Genomic DNA, 20,102 nt, shown 5'->3' with positions numbered 1-20,102 from the left:
TTTACTCCATTCTACGAGAATCTGGCCCAGAGTGTATGACTCAGTCCTGCTCTCGGCGGCTGCGCTATTGGGTTTGATTGACAGCAGCGGGAGCCAATGGCTGCACTGCTATCAATCTATCCAATCAACGCCAAGAAGCAGTGGAGAAGGAGACGCACACAGCAGGTGAACAGGCTCAGGTAAGTAAAGGGGGGGCCATCATTGCCAGGTGTTTTTTTCACCTTAAAGGGGTGGTTCCCCCTAAAAAAAAATTCTAACAATACATTCGGAAGACTGCTTACACTGCGGGTAGGCTGGCTTTTTTTTTTTTTTTCGTACATACCTCGATATCGCCGTTTCATCCCTCGGCTTCCGGGTATGAGTCTTGCTGGACCTAGTTGATTGACGTTCCTCCAACCGGCGCATACTGCGTGTCACGACTTTCCGACAGAAGCCGAACGTCATTGCGCAAGCGCCGTATACAGTCGGCTCTATACGGCGCCTGTGCAGCGACGTTCGGCTTCTTTCGGAAAGTCGTGACGTCAAGTATGCGTCGGTCGGAGGAACGTCAATCAACTAGGAATGCCCAGCCCCACAAGACTCATACCCGGAAGCCGAGGGATGAAACGGCGATATCGAGGTATGTACGAAAAAAAAAAAAGCCAGCCTACCCGCAGTGTAAGCAGTCTTCCGAATGTATTGTTAGAATTTTTTTTTAAGGGGAACCACCCCTTTAATGCATAGGGTGCATTAAGGTGAGAAAACACGAACCTTTATAACCACTTTAAGTTGCTTATGCAGTTCAGACTGCCAGACATTATTTTATAATTGGCCTATTGTTTTCTGCAGTATTTTGCCAGAGCTTGAGTAAAAAATTACATATAACTGTCCTGATCTTACCATGTTTACCATTTATGGACAGCTTTACTTTGAATGCCACAGTTATTTGTAATTATTTAGTGACTTCAGAATATTTAGTGGTACATTTTGATCTGTTTTGATAATGATTTTCTTTTGTTTACAGGCAGGGAAGTTTAATATCATTCCAACTCTCATCAATATTGTGGCAGCCTTTACATCTGTGGGTGTGGTGAGTTACTCTTTACATTTTAATTATACAAAAAAGTGACCTAACATACTTTTACTGTATGATATTAGTGTTAGCACCTTGGGGAGGTGCTGGGGTATAAAGCATCCTTATATGCTTTCATTCTGGGCTAATTCTGCCATTTCTCTCATACATGTTAAAATCAGATTTTTATTTATTTTTTTAAATAGAAATTTACCTACAACCACCAAATATTATGGGACTGATTTACTAAAACAGGAGAGTGGAAAATCTGGTGCAGCTCTGCATAGAAACTAGACATGTGCATTTGTTTTTGTCGGAATGCATTTTCGTCCGAATTTCAGGTATTTTCGTTATTGTTTTAACAAATGAAAACGAACGCACAGAATACGAAAACCGAAAGATCCGACATAAACAAATGCTTTATTTTCGTTTTCATCGGTCGAATGTGCCTAACCACTATTAGTCCAAGATTATTTTACATAGAGAGAAAAGATTCGACATTATAGAGAGAAAAGAGTCGACATTATAGAGAGGAAAGATTCGACATTATAGAGAGAAAAGAGTCGACATTATAGAGAGAAAAGATCGCTGCTGGAATTGGGTGGGGGAAGTAAAATAAAAATAATGATGATGATGAATGTTATTGGCTGATTGTAACCAAAGAGGAGGAGCAGTAAAATTGCTAGAACTAACTTGACATTTCAACATGAACGACGAAGATTCGACAAAGCATCGAAAAACATTGAATCTGTCATTGAAGGCTTATGGTGTCTGTTGAAAGTTCTAAGAAGATTCGACGGAGCAGTTAAACTGTACGACGCTGCAATCATACATTTCCGGTCAAATGCTTGGCCCATAGGCGATAGAAAAATTCTATTGTTGGTTGACTAGTAATAAAAATTAATAAATATAATTATTACTAGTCATACAACATTAGAATTCTACTATAGCTTGTAGGTGAAACATTCTACCAATTGCAGCGTACAGTTTCGCTGCTCTGTCGAATCTTCTTTGAACATTCGACAGACAGTGAGACATAAGACTTCAATGACAGATTCAACCTTTAATTTGTTCGGATTTTGGGACTTATGCAATTTCCAACGAAAAACAAAATAAAAACGAATTTCGGTAACTAAGTAACTAAACAAAATATTTCAGTGTGCACATGTCTAATAGAAACCAAACCAATCATCTTTCAGTTTTATGAACAAGCTGGAGTTAGAAGTCTTAATACTAGATATTCCTATGTCAATGGAAAAATATAAAAATCCGCTGCTAAGACATCTTATTATAGCCACGACGAGGGTGTGTATCCCGGTCCTGTGGAAACAGAAGACCTCCCCATCTAGAGCACAATGGCTCGCGAGAGTTGCAGAGATTCAACAAATGGAGAATCTCACATTGGCAATGAAAGACCAGGATGAGAGATACCGAACGATATGGGCCCCATATCTGAAGTATAGGGAGGGGCGAGGGGGATAGGCCCAAGAAGGGGGGGAGAGACGGCCGACAGGGTTTTTTTTTTTTGGGTGGGAGGGTAATGGCGAGAAGTAAGGTAGAGAGAAAATGAGACGATACACGGAACCAGAGAAAAAATAGGGAGAGAAAGAGGGGATGGGACGGCAGGGTGTCTTTTCATCTCTTTCTCCCTTTTTCTGATATAGTTGATATAAACGGATGATATGAAATGTGATAATCTGTAACGTAAAACTTGTAAAAAATAAAGAATTTATATATATAAAAAAAAAGAAGCAAGTTATGAGACGGGAAATTAGTATAATTATTATTATTATTATTATTATACAGGATTTATATAGTGCCAACAGTTTGCACAGCGCTTTACATCAGGGAAGACGGTACAGTCACAATACAAATCAAAACAATCAGCCCAAAGGGTGGCGCCATTGGAATGGCTTCCCCTTTATAGTGCCGTTGTACGCCACCGTGCTTTGTTTGAGCATTTTTTATCACGATCGTGTGTATGCAAGGCATACTTGAGAGGAATCGCGTTGAGAAAAACTTTTTTTTCCCATGACATGAAAAACAGTCGTGTGTACGCGGCATAAGAGTTGAATAACCCAGCTCTTCTCTTTAAAAGGGATGGGTGGTTGGGTATTTGTCTGCTAGCTTTTAGACAATTATCATTCTTTTTTTATTTTATTTCATATTTGTTTTCTCTTTTCTCTTTCATTAATGCTACTTGCAGACGTAGAATGCTAGGTACGGCTAAAAATATAAAAGACAGCCCAGAAACAGCACCCTTCATATTGTAACAAGCTCAGTTATTAGCCTTGAGTCGAGGTGTTTGGACTTTTAACCACTTCTCTACTTTGGGTGTTTTTCAGATTTGGTGTTTACAAGACTAAAACAGTTTTTTTTTGCTAGAAAATTACTTAAAACCCCCAAACATTATATATATGTTTTTCTAACACCCTAGAGAATAAAATGGCGATCATTGCAATACTTTTTGTCACACCATATTTGCGCAGCGGTCTTACAAGCGCACTTTTTTTTGGAAAAAAATTCCCTTTTTTTAGTAAAAAAATAAGACCGCAATAAATTTGGCCCAATTTTTTTATATATTGTGAAAGATAATGTTACGCCGAGTAAAATGATACCCAACATGTCACGTTTAAAAATTGCGCCCGCTCGTGGCATGGCGTCAAACTTTTACCCTTAAAAATCTCGATAGGCGACGTTTAAAAAATTCTACAGGTTGCATTTTTTGAGCTACAGAGGGGGTCTAGGGCTATAATTATTTCTCCCGCTCTAACGATCGCGGCAATACCTCAATTGTGTGGTTTGAACACTGTTTTCATATGCAGACGCTACTCACGTATGCGTTCGCTTCTGCGCGCAAGCTCGTCGGGACAGGGCGCTTTAAAAAAAAAATGTTTTTCTTACATATTTTTATTTGTTTTATTATTTTTTACACTGGAAAAAAAAATTGATCACTTTTATTCCTATTACAAGGAATGTAAACATCCCTTGTAATAGAAAAAAGCATGACAGGTCCTCTTAAATATGAGATCTGGGGTCAAAAAGACCTCAGATCTCATATTTAGACTTGAATGCAAAAAAAAAAAAAAAATATGTAAATTTTTGTTATTGGAAAAAATGACAACAAAAAAATGTCTCTTTAAGACGCTGGGCGGGACTGACGTTTTGACGTCACTTTCGTCCAGCAATGCTATGGGGACGGGTGGGGGCCATCTTGCCCTCACTCATATCCCCACACAGCATGCTGAAGCACCCGATCGCCTCCGCCGCTACCGACGGCTCCAGGCCCCCTCCTGCCGCCGATAACGGTGATCTTGCGGCGAATCCGCCGCGGAGACCACCGTTATATTTTACAGGACCGCTCACTCTAAAGATGGATAACTCAGTTGTGGCAGCAGCTGCTGTCGTTACCGAGATATCCATCTTTAAAGTGCCGCCGTATATAGTCGTAAGGCGGTCGGGAAGTGGTTAAACAAGTTTCCGCCAGGGTGACAGACCAGATCATTTAGATCCTTTTAATATGCAGTTCTCTTGCTGTGTTGGCCGTGTATACACGTTCGGAAATTCCGACAAGAAAACCGTGGATTTTTTTCTGACAGAATGTTGGCTCAAACTTGTATCGCATACACACGGTCACACAAATCTTGTTGGACATTCCGACCGTCAACGTGGTGATGTACAAGATGTACGATGAGCCGAGATCAATGAAGTTCAATAGGCAGTTTAGCTCTTCTGCTTGATTCCGAGCATGTGTGTTTTTTTTTGTGCATTTGGAATTGCATACAGATGAGCGGATTTTCCGATAGAAGAATTTTTTTCCGTCTGAAAAATAGAGAACCTGCTCTCAATCTTTTGTTGGTGAAAATTCCGACAGCAAAAGTCCGATGGAGCATACACACGGTCCGAATTTCCGACCAAAAGCTCACATGGGACTTTTCTTGTCGGAATTTTCGACCGTGTGCATTACTCTTAAATGCACATATAACAAAAAAAAGAAAATCATTAAAATCAATTCACAAAAAGAAACAGATTTGTTATTTATCCGATATTTCTTTGTATGCGGTCAATATTTTAGAAATGTACAAAAATAACAATGAGGGGAACTCTACACTAGCCAGTAAGTTTAAAGAAGACAATGTATGTGGAAATTTTAGCTCAGGAATGTAAATAATTTGTAACATTGCACTCGAGGGAGATCTTTCTATGAATGATGGCATGCTATTTTTAAAGTTCCATGACATTCCTGTGTGCATTCGTTCACAGAACCATCTCCCTCTGCTGCAGTGCTAGCCTGTGAAAAAAAAATTGTGATAAAATGGCACAAAAAAACCCAACTAAATGTAAATAAATATCGAAAAATATATATATATATTTTTTACCTCTGTTGAATAAAGCATGTTTTTTTTTATAAAAAAAAAAACTAAGCACTGTACTTGTTCAGGAGGTAAACCTCCTTAGCAGTTCAAGCCAGCAGAGAAGCCCTCCTCTGCATAAAGTACCCCAACACTGAGCGCAGGGTGGGGGGTGGTCATAGGCGTGCGCACATAGGGTGTAAGGTGTGCCTGGGCACACCCTAATCACCCTGTACTGTGCAGATTCCCCCTGCTGCCTGGCTGCAGAGAAAGGGACTGGGGAATCTCTGTCCTCAGTCCCTTTCTCTGTCTCAAAAGTTAGACATCAGGGGTCTGTTTAGACCACTGATATATTTTACCAAAGCCCCCCAACAGGGCTCCTAAATTATATATATATATATATATATATATATATATATATATATATATATATATATATATAAAAAAAAATTGTAAAAAAAATAATAATACAAATAAAGACACTGACACCAATCTCTGCCCTGCTGACAAAGCCCTACTGACTTGCCCACGGCCATATACGGTATATTACACACGCATGTGTGTTTGAGCTTTGGTGTGCACACCCTAATGCCATAGGCTGCGCACACCTATGGGGGTGGTGTCTAGTGTTCGAGGGCTAACCTGTGTGTTAGACAAATCTGAGTTACACAAGCCCCTTTGCAGAGGTTTTTCACTATTAAAGGGGAGTTCCAGTCCCCCAAACATTCTTTTTTTAAACACTGCTCTGTAACTGTCAAAACCTGTAAATGAACATTTCTAACTTGTCATACTATTTGCGCCTTTACTTTCTTTAAAAATAGTTATTTAATTACTGATCTCAGAACAGGCAGTTTCCATTTTAGTTGTGGTCATCCGAAGCCCTCTCGTGTTAATTTCCTGGATTTCTGTGCAGTCATCTACCCATCATGCACCTGCAAATCTCACACATACTCAGTAATGCCTCAGGGAGGCACCGGCATATATAGTGGTGTGGTCCAAAACCGGGTGACACCATTCTGATGTTTTTTTAAAATCATAACTTTATTTATTTAAATTTTACATCTCTGGTGCCGCTGACGTTCCTCGTCGTTTTTTTTTTTAATAATTGTTTTATAATCTGTGTGCAGGGAGAGAGAGGAGCTTTCAGAAGACATCAGTGATGTCCGGGTGGGCGGGACAAAGCAGGTATCGAACAGCCAATTATGTGTCTTCTTTAGAAAGGGGGCGGAGCCAAAACGCGTAACATAATCTAACTGTGGGCAGGGAGAGAGAGGAGCTTTCATAGGTCATTGGCGATGTCTGGGTGGGCGGGACAGAGCAGCTATCGAAAGCCAGCCAATAGAATGGGGTCAGGGCGGCCCACTATGTGAATGCGGCTCCGCCACCCTTACTTAAGAAGCCACATAATTGGCTGGCGTTCAATGGCTGCTCTGTCTCGCCCACCCAGACATCGCTGATGACTTCTGAAAGCTTCTCTCCCTCTGAAAGCTTCTCTCCCTCTCTCCCTGCACACAGGCTATAAACAATCTAACTATGTGCAGGGAGAGAGAGAGAGGAGCTTTCAGAAGTCATCAGCGATGTCTGGGTGGGCGGGACAGAACAGCTATCGAACGTCAGCCAATTATGTGGCTTCTTAAGAAAGGGAGCGGAGCTGTATACACATAGCGGCCCGCCCTGACCCCATTCTATTGGCTGGTGTTCTATAGCTGCTCTGTCCCGCCCACCCAGACATCGCCGATGACCTATGAAAGCTCCTCTCTCTCCCTGCACACAGTTAGATTATGCTACGCGATGCGGCTCCGCCCCCTTTCTTAACCACTTAACCCCCGGACCATATTGCTGCCCAAAGACCAGAGTACTTTTTGCGATTCGGGACTGCGTCGATTTAACAGACAATTGCGCGGTCGTGCGACGTGGCTCCCAAACAAAATTGGCGTCCTTTTTTCCCACAAATAGAGCTTTCTTTTGGTGGTATTTGATCACCTCTGCGGTTTTTATTTTTTGCGCGCACCCCTAGTGGCGGCTGAAAGAGAGGACGTAGAATGACGTGGTCTCGCCCAGGAGAGCCAACTTGCCGACGTAGAATGGCGGTGCGCGGTCGGCAAGTAGTTAAGAAGCCACATAATTGGCTGTTGTTGATAGCTGCTTTGTTCTGCCCACCCAGACATCGCTGATGACTTCTGAAAGCTCCTCTCTCTCTCCCAAAAACGCAAGATTTTGGTAGGAGGCGATTCACAAGGAATACATGACGCCGATATCCCAGGAACCCTTGTGAATAGCCTTGTGACTTAATCGCCTAGGCTATAAGGACCAGGAAGCTATGCAGAAAAAACGGGAAAAAAGGTATTTACCAGCCATGCTAAGGGCATGAAGCACAGCCAAACATAAAAAAATGGGTGGAACTCCACTTCAAACCTGTACCGCTCTTCCTAGCAGTTTTTCAGATCTAAAACTGGCCATCATGGGATAGTTGGCCCTGAGGGGTGGTGATTCCAGTTCCAGCTACAGAAAGAAATAGAAAATGTTTGTAAAAATACGCAGGTTAAAAATAAATGTGATTCATTTGGTGGTGGTGTCAGGGGGCTTACTGTCATCAATTGATATAAACCATGCATTGCTCTACGTGCACATTTATCAGGGGCATCAGTGGTCATTGTACTTTGTGGGAGAGAAGCAATACCATTACTAGTTTATGGCCTTGCCTTTTAGCATAGTCATAGCTCTTCAAGTGTTGACAAAGGCACTGACACCAGTTTTAGCCACCTTGAGGTCATTGAGATATGGAGGAGTACCTGAATGAGGGGCGTTGCTAGCCCGAGCCCGGCACCAAATGTGGTGGGGGTCGGCTTTGGATCCGGGATGGTCATGGCACAGTTTTTTTTGGCTGGGCGGTGGGGTTGTGTGTTGGGGGAGTAAGCTTACTTGCTGGTTGCTGCCTGGCTTACCATTGCCCATCAATTTTGAACACTAAACTCACCTACCTGACACACTGAACATTACACTGACTACCTGACATACGTACACCTACCTGACATACACTGACATATATACACTGACTACCTGACCTGCATACACCTACCTGACATACACTGACTACCTGACCTGCATACACCTACCTGACATACATACACTGACCTACCTGACATACATACACTGACTACCTGACATACATACACCTACCTGACATACACTGACCTCACCTACCTGACCTACATACATACACCTACCTGACATACATACACCTACCTGACATACATACACCTACCTGACATATGGGGGGGGGATCCGGGGTGGTCGTGGTGTGTTTTTTTTTGGCAGAGTCCTGTGTGTCCAGAACTGCAGGTAGGGGGCACAACTGCTGAGCCCAGAGGAGATAGAGAGTCTAGCTGCAGGAAGCTACGGATGGTAAAAAAAGAGCAGAGCCTGAACCATGGAGAGGACTGAGAATTCCAGGGAGGGGGAGAAAGCCTCTAATCTAGCTAATGCTGGCAATGGAGTCCTATGTGCATTGAACAACATTTCGTCTGGCCTGTAGGGGACCACCAGAGACACACCTTGCTATCGGCCCTGATCGCTCCTCCACTGGCCTGATCTCTCCCGAGTCCCGATCGCTCTAAGAGCCCCCTGGCCGAGCTCTGAGCGGGGATCATCTCAGTGATGTGGCTCGGCGGTATTGTAATTCCCACCTTCTGGAGCTTGCAGCCCCTATGATGGACGTCACACGTCCCGCGGTCCTGGCATTGGACCAGTGGGACGTCCATCATAGGCGTTGCAGGCTCCAGAGGTGGGACCTGCTATCGCACTCCGCAGGACTCGGCCACACTCGGCGCGGCAGCACTCGGTCAAACTCGGCCACAATCGGCGCGGCGGCACTCAGCTGCCAACACGGCCTCTTCCCTCTGCTCAATGGCATCAGTCACTCCTTCCCTAGCCCCACCATGTCCTCCTGAGGAGTCCCCCGAACTGTTTGACCACAGTGTTGGGTACATGTTGCAGGAGGATGCACAGCGTTTTGAAGGCTCCGATGATGGTACACAGCTAGAGGAAGGCAGTAACGTGAGCCCAGAGAGAGGGGGTGCCCAAGAAGGACAGCAATCTGACAGTCATGTCCCCCCAGCTGCAGCATACTGGCAGGTTTTCTACAGTGATGAGGAGGGAGGGGATGATGAGGTCACTGACTCCACATGGGTGCCCGATAGGAGAGAGGAGGAGGAGGCCGCACATTTCCAACGAGGCAGGATGCCCTCCAGGGGCCAGCTTAAGAACAGCACACCGACTGCATCACAATGCAGAGTTCCGCATGTGCAGGGTGCAGTTCTTTGGTGTGGGCCTTTTTTGAGACGAGTGCATCAGATCGCACCACTGCTATTTGCAACATATGTCGCAAGCGTATCTCGCATGGCCAAAACATCACCCGCTTGGGCACCACATGCTTGACCAGACATATGTCGACCTGCCATGCAGTTCGTTGGCAAGCGTACCTCAAAGACCCACACCAAAGAACAAAGCGAACCTCTCCTTGCTCCTCATCAGCTGGGATCTCCAACCCCACTATACCCTCAGTCCTCTCTGAAGCCTGCACTGATAGGTTGCAGTGTTGTGGCACCAGCACCAGTGCCTAAGGCCTAATTTTTCTGCCCCTGTTTAACAGTGCCTCTAAAAGGTTGAACTCTTTTTCTTGTGATGTGATCATGCTTCAAACAAAAATAGTTTGACTTAACTCGAAGATCTGTGGTGTGCTGGCAAATATTTACACTGCATCATGTATGTTCCAGCTTTCAGCCGGTGGTTTCTCCAATACCCATTGTTTTAGAGCCTATTCTAGGAATGTGTGCAATGGGAATATGGATGGTTACCCTCGCGGTCTGGGCACCGTTGCCAGTATCGGGCCAAAAAACCCCCATGATCCCAAATGTATGATCTCATCCATCTTTTGAGAAAGTGGTTGCAACCAGAATTCTTGTCAGCTCCAGAAAAGTGGAGTATGTTGTCATAAACCACTACCTGTAAGCACATCCTGCTCCTCTGTGGAAGTGGGTAACTCACAGAGACCTTAAAACAGCAGACTAACTAGCTTGTGGAAATGGTGGAAAGATATACTGTGACAGGGACCTGCTCATTACTCCATAGCCTGAAAATGCAGTTTCCCAGAGAGAAAATTCTAGGAGAACCTGGTATGATGCTTTGCTATTGCAAATTGTAAAGAGACTATAGGCCCAAGACATAGTGTTGCCACCTCATCCCTTTAAAACCGAACACTTATGAATTACACAGGTTCTGTGGCTAATTTAATGCAGGTAAGGCACCAATTGAGTTTAATTACCACCTTAGTCAGCCACAGAGCCTGCGTAATTATTATGTGTTCGGTTTTAGAGGGATGAGGTGGCAACCCTACCAAGACATGGAGACTGGCCAAATATGTCAGGAAAGTCCATAGTGCCTTATAACAGATTAGGCATGGAGCCTATAACATGTTTCTACTGCCATGGTTTAGGACACATTGCTACTAATTGTCCAATAGCTATTGAACCAATGCAGTGTGATCAATAAAAAAAATGCATGTCTTTGCTTGGATGTTGTGTGTTGCAGCTTTTCAGGAAAGTGTTGAGAAACACATGTGGTTTTTTTTTTAGTTATAAAAAGCCAGTTACAGTTGTCCTTGACTCAGATAGTGTTGTAAAAGTCTAAGTGTCAGTCTGAGGCTGGGTTAACACTATTGTGAATTAGATGCGGGTTTACCTGCATCCAGTTTACATGTCATAAAATTGTGACTGGCTGTCAATGGAGCTGGTTCACACATCTACAGATGGCTGCAGAGCGAATAGCACAGGAGTCCTGTGTGTCCTCTAGTTCATTTCAGGTCCAAATTCAGCCAAAAATTTGTACCGAAATCGAACCTGAAACAAGAAACAGGGACGCACAGGACCCCTGCTGTGAGCCACTATGCACAGAAAGTGTGAACCCGGCCTACCACTATTGGAGTAATTTGCATACATGGTAATACTTATGACTATAAGACTGCTGTGGTTAAAAATACCAACTGGGGATCTGCAACACACTTACTGGGCCTAGTTCTCCATTACCTCATAAAGTTATAGTGGGACAGATTTCACAACCTTTATGCTCCCTCTGAATCTAAACCTGATGAAATCTGCCCTGTCCCTTTTGACCGTAATGTGGAAGGGGAAACTGTTGGTGTGACAGATGAAAGCATTACACCTTTCCCATTATCAGTAATAGAAGGGGTGGTCAGGAGGAGAGATCCTATCCTGGCTAGTGTCAGAGAAAATGTAAAAGTGATGGATGAGAAACCCATACTAGGCTGTCCTTTCCATTCATAATTCTTAAAAATGTGATGTCTTATCCAGTGGTACAGTTGGGCAATAAGCCATCCCTTACTAGAGGATGGTATTAAATCTTGCTCACGGTCATATAAAGAGTGGACTCCTGGGAATTGGGAAAAACTAAATTGAGTATCACCCAGAGATTCTTGTGGCCTTGGGTTACATGAAGAAGTAAAGAAAAAAATGAGTCATGCCCAAATAATCGGTATTCTGCACATATGCCAAATCATCACAGTCCACTGGTACCTATGCCAATCATTTTAGTACCATTTAAAAGAATTGGTATGGATTTGGTAGATGGCATAGTTCATTACTACCATATATGCTGGACATCAGCATATATGGTAGTACCGAACTATGCCACCTGATATCTTGAAGCCATTCTCTTGTGCAATACATCAACCAGAGCATGTGCTAAAGAACATGTCCAGGTATATATAGATATCGCAAAGGAAATAATAAATGCATATGGCATACCTTTTTTAATCTAAAGAACTCTGCAAACTATTTAAAATCTCACAAATCTGCCTCTCTGACTATTATTTTCAAACTTATGGGTTTGGTAAAAAGATTTAAAAAGACCTTTAAGAGCATGTTTTATAAAGTGGCACATAAAGATATGAAAAATTGGACTTCATATTGGCTACTTCATGTTTACAGTGTGTTAAGACCTGCAGTGGTTATGGTACTGCGGCCTTCTTTCCATCCCTCAATCGCCGAGCATAAGGGATTATCGCTACCATAGGAGGTAGAGGGATAGTAGAGATGAATGCAGTTTCCAAGATGATTCTTCCGAATTATTAGAATCTCCCCCCCCCAAACATGAGCCAAGACTTCATGAAGGGTGTCCAGATATAGAATATCTTTATTGAGAGGCAGGTTACTTATATACAGTAAAAGGAATACTTGACGTTATCAGATGAACAATGACAATCTCCTCCCACCACATCATACAATGGTTTTACTAACGAGCCCTCCCTTCAATAGACCTCTTAGGAGACAGACGTCCTGTCTCCGATATAATCTACATGAGTTAATTACTGGTCAGTTACCCAGACGAGGTGAGCTCTTCTCACCTGCTAAACAATAGAGATTCACACAATGAACGCTTCTTGAGAGACAGACGAAAGTTCATTTACATGACACCGCAGACGATATTATCACAGCAAGCTCTGCCTGGGAGATATTGAGATCAGTTAAGGAATAAACCAATTATCTCCAGGCAGAGAGCACCCCAAGTTTCCCAAAAGTTGGAACACCCCTTTCCACACAAGGTATTCCTACAATTACATATGCCCTGATAGCTCCGATCTGGGGGACCAACATATCCAAATTTCACCCAGATCGGTCCAGGGGTTCTTAAAAAACAATCAGAACCTATGAGAAAATCCAGAATAAAATCTATTTTCTTCACACAGTGCCATGGCTTATTCACCTTTTAAGTTTCTGTATGGTAGGCACCCCATGACTGGTGTATAGCTGATGTTCCGGGTGCTCCACCTAGACCATAATCCCCAACTATTTCTTACCTTACATATTAAAAAAAATCACACCATACCTTCTGGATTAAATGGCCATCCGGCCCCTTAATTAACAAATCATCAATTTTATTTATATATATATATATATATATATATATATATATATATATATATATATATATAAACAGCAATATACTGTATTTAACACATATATAAACCCCAACTTTTCAAACTACAGCTCTGTTTACGGTTCGTGAAGGAAGGTATTTTACCGCATCGGCAGTACCACCACCACTTCAGCATTCTGGCTCCTAGCCGTGATCCCACCAGCTCAGGGACGAACTTAAGCCACCTTCTTCACACTGCAGCCTGATGACCGGTAGCCCATTGTGACGGTATTGGTATGATATCCCCGTCAAACAGTCCCTTCTTCCCATAACAGAACATCACAGAATCATCCACACATGAGCCAAGGCTGAATGCTGGAACCAGACAGCCTTTAATAGTAAAACACACAGCTTATATGTAATTTCCAAAACTGTTACAATGACAAATCTCCGCCCGCCTCACACTGGGGCTTCCATACAGATCATGGGCAGACTTTTCGGAGCCGATTCTGAAAACACATTTTCTTTAGATAATGACATCAGTGGAGTTAATTACTAGGTGTAACAGCCTGACCACAATGAAGCAATCAGAATAATTAACATGAGCCACTTATCTAATCATTGTAAACAGTAAGGCCGGTCTCCTTCACACACACACACAATAAATCAATTACCATTTGAACTAGGGAGCTGGCTGAAGAAGGGTCATTAACATATCAATCAGCCTGTAACACATGAACCCTTTTTACCTCTAACACACACAATATAACTAAAACAAGCAGGGAGAATTACACTGAAGCATATGCTTCACAATGGCCCCCCTTTTTCTCCCTGCTCCGGCAAACCTGGTTGGACCTTCCCTGGTCCAGTAGGGTTGACGGGTTCAGAGCTTTTAGTCCGAGGTTAACTCCGTTTGGCGTGACTGACCTCCCTTGGCAACTGTTTCAGACTCAGGTATGCCACCGGGTCATCAGATCACACGCCGGTCAGTCCCCAAGTCTTTGTGCGATCTGCAGAGTCACCAGCAGTCAGTGTGAAGATGGCGAATGGGTCTGTGCGCCGCCGTCTAGGTGTCCCGCTATCGGAGGGGGCAGGTTATGGCTCTGAAGTGACAATCACAGGAGATTCATAAAAAGAAAAAGTTATATTTGTTGAAATGCTGTAGCACTGGTGCTCAGAGTGCGGGGGGGGGGGATCAGTGCCCCATAGGGTCAGCCACCCTCTGCTCCCTCCGCAGCCGCCGGTTCTCCTCTTTGAGCTTCTCCAGCTCCATCTCCAGTTCATGGAGCCTGGGGGGGTCAGCCCGCTGTGACCTCAGGTGGTTGTTCTCCTCCTCCATGCGGCTTATGCACTCCTCCAGCTCTATGTACTCACGGATCAGATCCTGCTTGCTCATGTCCTGCAGGCTCTCCACGTGGTCCTTCATCATCAGGAACTGGGTGGTGGTGTAAGGGGCCACCGGTGGGCCCTTGGTGAACATCTCGGCCCGCATCTGGGACGCCCGCTGCGACTCCCTCTCCTCCAGTCGCTTCTTCTCCTCCCAGGTCAGCTGGTTATACGGCTTCCAGGACCTCTTCTTCTTTGGGGGTAGCCGGCGGTGCCTCTTTCTGCCCAGCTCCCTCCAGGGCCCCTCCGGCTCATGGCTGTCACCCATGACCAGCTGACAATGATGTTTCCCTGTTGTCCGTAATAACAGATTGTACCGTGAGGGGTTCGTAAGGGGTGCCCAATGGTTCTTCCTGACCCAGCTCCTGGGGATCCCAAGCCGAGTCTACACAATGGGCTGCTGCTGGTGGGCGGTACCCAGGTTGAGACCAATTTGACCTGGTGTTGTTGTTCATGGGGCAATTCTGCTTGAAGTGACCCAGCTGTTTGCACCGGAAGCAGCGTTGTTCGTTGTCCTCCTGGCGTGGATAGCGAGGGCTAGATGTCACCGGTCTGTTAGGAGGTTGGTATCTAGCGGCTGGTGGGTGTGAGGGCGCCGTTGGTCATGGAGGTTGTACCTGTGGTGTGACCTGGTTCGTCTTGCGAGTATCCGCATATTCATCCGCCAATTTCGCGGCCTCTGGTAGAGTCATGGGCCTGCGATCTCTCACCCAGTCTTTGACGTCCATCTGGATGTGATTGTAAAATTGCTCCAGGAGCATTAGTTGCAAAATGTCCTCTGCGGTGGTGGCCTGGCTGCTTTTAACCCAGTTAGAGGCCGACAGGGATAACTGGCATGCCCATTCCGCGTAAGAGTCTTCCGTGGTTTTGCGTGAGTCCCTGAACTTCTGTCGGTGGGACTCTGGGGTTACTGCATAACGAGCCAGGAGCACTTCTTTAACCCGGGCGTAGCTATGGATATCCTGATCTGGCACGGTCCGGAAAGCATCAGAAGCTTTGCCTGACAGTTAGCCTGACAATATGGCGACCCACTCTCTTCTAGCTATTCGGTGCAGGTTACATTGTCTCTCAAAATCTGCCAGGTAGTTATCAATCTCACAGTCCTTTTCATCAAAAGCTTTAAAAGCGCTAAACGGAATCTTCCTTGCGTCTGCTGTGCTGTACTCACTGTTTGGAGGATGTGCGGCTGCTTGTTGGACTGCTGCCAGTTTTAACTGTAGTTCTGCGTCTCTTATTTGTTTATCCTTCTGTAGTTTTGCGTTTCTTATTTGTTTAGCCTTCTGTAGTTCTGCCTTTGCTAACAGGTCCATCACTTTCAGCACCACATCTGCCCTTGGGTTCGGACCGAACCATGGTAGCTTCTCTCTCATTAGCTTGTTGGCTGGCGATTCCTCTTCCTGAATCACTGGTGTCTCTATCTCTTGTACTGCTGGCGTTGCTGCAATCCCGTCGTCCTGGTCTCGCTCCATTAATTCTGCTATGATGACCCGCTTGGTTTTGTTGCTAGAAATCCTTCCACGAACTTCCAGTAGTTCTTCCAGTGTCTGCTTGGAATCCGGATGTAAAGGGGAATAGAAGGGAAAATCCCACTGCTGCCAAAAAATTGTGACGGTATTGGTATGATATCCCCGTCAAACAGTCCCTTCTTCCCATAACAGAACATCACAGAATCATCCACACATGAGCCAAGGCTGAATGCTGGAACCAGACAGCCTTTAATAGTATAACACACAGCTTATATGTAATTTCCAAAACTGTTACAATGACAAATCTCCGCCCCCCTCACACTGGGTCTTCCATACAGATCATGGGCAGACTTTTCGGAGCCGATTCTGAAAACACATTTTCTTTAGATAATGACATCAGTGGAGTTAATTACTAGGTGTAACAGCCTGACCACAATGAAGCAATCAGAATAATTAACATGAGCCACTTATCTAATCATGGTAAACAGTAAGGCCGGTCTCCTTCACACACACACAATAAATCAATTACCATTTGAACTAGGGAGCTGGCTGAAGAAGGGTCATTAACATATCAATCAGCCTGCAACACATGAACCCTTTTTACCTCTAACACACACAATATAACTAAAACAAGCAGGGAGAATTACACTGAAGCATATGCTTCACACCCATTATCTCCAGATAGGGTGGGTACTCATACTGAGATAGGTCCACCATATCCTGTTGACCTTCCACCATTCCAACCTTCACAAATCAGAGACCCATGCCACAGACTCCCACCAGTGACCACCTCATGCGTGGGAGGCCCGCCAAAGCCGCCAGGCCCGCTGCAGTCCTTCCTGGAGCTCCTGGAACCACATGTCAATCCCTACGGCTGACAAATGCACACCATCTGCCCTTAAATACAGGCTGATGTTCTGCTCCAACTCGGAATGGTGGACCACCAGTCCCCCATTACGCACCACAAATTTAGCCACGGCCTTATTGACCTTTGTCCTGGTCTTGTTGATCCAATCAACACACCGAGCCCCCCTCCAGGTTGCCCTGCTAATTATATCTGACCACACCACAACCTTCTCCGGAAAAGCTAACCTTAACCGCAGGAAGTCCCATTTAACATCCCAAATAAGATCCCTTGAGGCCCCAATGCTCGGGTCATTGCCCCCTACGTGCAACAACAGCACATCCGGAGGCCTATCCAGCCTAACATAACGCTGCACCTCAGGAAGGACCCGGGACTAGAGTTGAGCGGACACCTGGATGTTCGAGTTCGACGGGTTCAGCCGAACTTCGGAAAAAAAGTCTGGGTTCGGGACCCGAACTTGACCTGAACTTGACCCCGAACCCGAACCCTATTGAAGTCAATGGGGACCCGAACTTTTGACTACTAAAATGTCTCTAAAAAACGAATGGAAAGGGCTAGAGGGCTGCAAATGGCAGCAAAATGTCAGGAAGAACATGGCAAGTACTCTGCAAATAAATGTGGATCGGAAAATAACTTAAAATAACATAAAAAAAATTATCTTGACCTAGGAGGACGAGGTCCATATGGAGTAGGAGGTTGAGGGTTAGGGGGTTAGGGTTAGGGTTGGCTAGAGGGCTGCAAATGGCAGCAAAATGTTGGGAAGAGCATGGCAAGTATTCTGCAAATAAATGTGGATTGGGAAATAACTTAAAATAACATAAAAAAAAATATCTTGACCTAGGAGGATGAGGTCCATATGGATGTGGATCGGGAAATAACTTAAAAAAACATAAAAAATAAAAATAACATTAAAAAAAAAAAAATAATCTTGATCTAGGAGGACGAGGTCCATATGGACTAGGAGGTTGAGGTGGCAGTGGATGTGGCGGTGTAGGTGGAAGCGGCGGTGGAGGAGGACGAGGTAAACAACACAGCAGGTTTTGGTTTTTAATTGATTTATTTTTTAAATTAGGGTACACCCCAAAAGAGTGAGAAAGATCTAGGGTTGCCACCTCATTCCTTTAGACCCGAACACATAGTAATTACACAGGTTCTGGGGCTAATTTAATGTTGACAAGGCACCAAGTGAGTTTAATCAGCAGCACTTTAATCAGCCAGAGAACCTGTGTAATTAATATGTTTTTGCTTTTAAAGGGATGAGGTGGCAACCCTAGAAAGATCATAAAAAAAATAATGGCTGGGTAAGGCCGGCCCGGTGTCTATTCTGCACAAGGTACGGACAAGTCCTGTGGGATCCATGCCTGGTTCATTTTAATGAACGTGAGCTTGTCCACATTGGCTCTGGACAGGCGGCTGCGCTTGTCTGTGATAACGCCCCCTGTCGTGCTAAATACACGTTCAGATAATACACTGACTGCAGGGCAGGCCAGCACCTCCAAGGCGTAAAGGGCAAGCTCAGGCCATGTGCCCAATTTGGAGACCCAGAAGTTTAAGGGGGCAGACCCGTCATTCAGTACGTGTAGGCGTGTGCTCCACCATGTTGCTGAAATGCTGCCTCCTGCTAAAACGTTCCATATCAGCTGGTGGTGCTGGTTGTTGTGGCGTGCTGACAAAGCTTTTCCACATTTCGGCAATGCTAACCCTGCCTTCTGAGGTGCTGGCGGTGCCTCGGCGACCTCTTCCTCCTCCTCTGCCTTCGCCTTGTGCTTCCACTGTGCAAGATGCGCTTGTACTCGCGCATCTTGCGATCGCACTCCAGTGAGGGAATTAAGGACGGTACATTGTCCTCGTAACGGGGATCCAGCAGCGTGGCCACCCAGTAATCAGCACCTGTTAAATGTGCGAAACACGGCGGTCGTTGCGGATACACTGCAGCATGTAATCGCTCATGTGTGCCAGGCTGCCCAGAGGCAATGAAAAGCTGTCCTCTGTGGGAGGTGTATCATCTGTGTCCTCTGTATCCCCCCAGTCACGCACCAGTGATGGCCATGAGCTGGTCTGTGTGCCACCCTGCTGTGAACATGGTTCCTCCTCCTCCTCCATCTCCTCCTCCTAATCCTCCACCTAGTCATCCACCAGAACTGTGCCCTTGCTGGACAATTGTGTACCTGGCCTTTGTTTGTGCAGGAACCCACCCTCGGAGCCACTTGCGAATGACTGCCCTGAAAGCCTTGGAAATTATCCCGATTCCTCCTCCTCCTCCCCCTCCTCCTGTGCCACATCCTCTTCCATTATCGCCCGAAGCGTTTTTTCAAGGAGGCATAGAACTGGGATAGTATTGCTGAGAACGGCGTCATCGGCACTGGCCATGTTGGTGGAGTACTCGAAACAGCGCAACAAGGCACACAGGTCTCGCATGGAGGCCCAGTTATTGGTGGTGAAGTGGTCCTGTTCCGCAGAGCGACTCACGCGTGCGTGCTGCAGCTGAAGCTCCACTATCGCCTGCTGCTGCTCGCACAGTCTGGCCAGCATGTGCAAGGTGGAGTTCCACCTTGTGGGCACGTCACATATGAGGCGGTGAGCGGGAAGGCCGAAGTTACGCTGCAGCGCTGCCAGGCGAGCAGCAGCAGGGTGAGAATGTCGAAGGTGCGCACAGACGGCCAGCACTTTCTGCAGCAGCTGTGGCATATCAGGGTAAGTTTTAAGGAACCTCTGCACCACCAAATTCAGCACATGCGCCAGGCAAGGGATGTGCGTCAAACCGGCTAGGCCCAGAGCTGCTACGAGATTTCGCCCGTTATCGCACACCACCAGGCCCGGCTTGAGGCTCACTGATGCCAACCACTCATCGTTCTGTTGTTCCATGTCCCTCCACAACTCCTGCGCGGTGTGGGTTTTTTCCCCCAAACAGGAAAGTTTTAAAACTGCCTGCTGGAGTTTACCCATGGCTGTGCTGAAGTTGGTGGTGAATGTGTTACGCTGACCGGATGAGGAGGCGGTAGAGGATGAGGAAGCGGAGTAGGAGGAGTTAGCAACAGGAGGTAAACTGA

General features: G+C 45.4%; 1 protein-coding gene across 1 annotated transcript in view; it reads left to right on the top strand.

The window, feature by feature from the left end:
* The window catches only part of P2RX3 (purinergic receptor P2X 3), a 736,403-nt gene that overhangs the window by 466,281 nt on the left and 250,020 nt on the right, over positions 1-20,102 (top strand). Inside the window, exon 10 of the mRNA XM_040320880.1 lies at positions 1,004-1,069. Coding sequence (XP_040176814.1) covers positions 1,004-1,069 — 66 coding nt within the window. The remainder of the gene's footprint in view (positions 1-1,003; positions 1,070-20,102) is intronic.

The sequence above is a fragment of the Rana temporaria genome, chromosome 8 (assembly GCF_905171775.1).
Source record: "Rana temporaria chromosome 8, aRanTem1.1, whole genome shotgun sequence".
Taxonomy (NCBI): Eukaryota; Metazoa; Chordata; class Amphibia; order Anura; family Ranidae; genus Rana; species Rana temporaria.
This window is presented reverse-complemented; position numbering and strand designations above follow the sequence as displayed.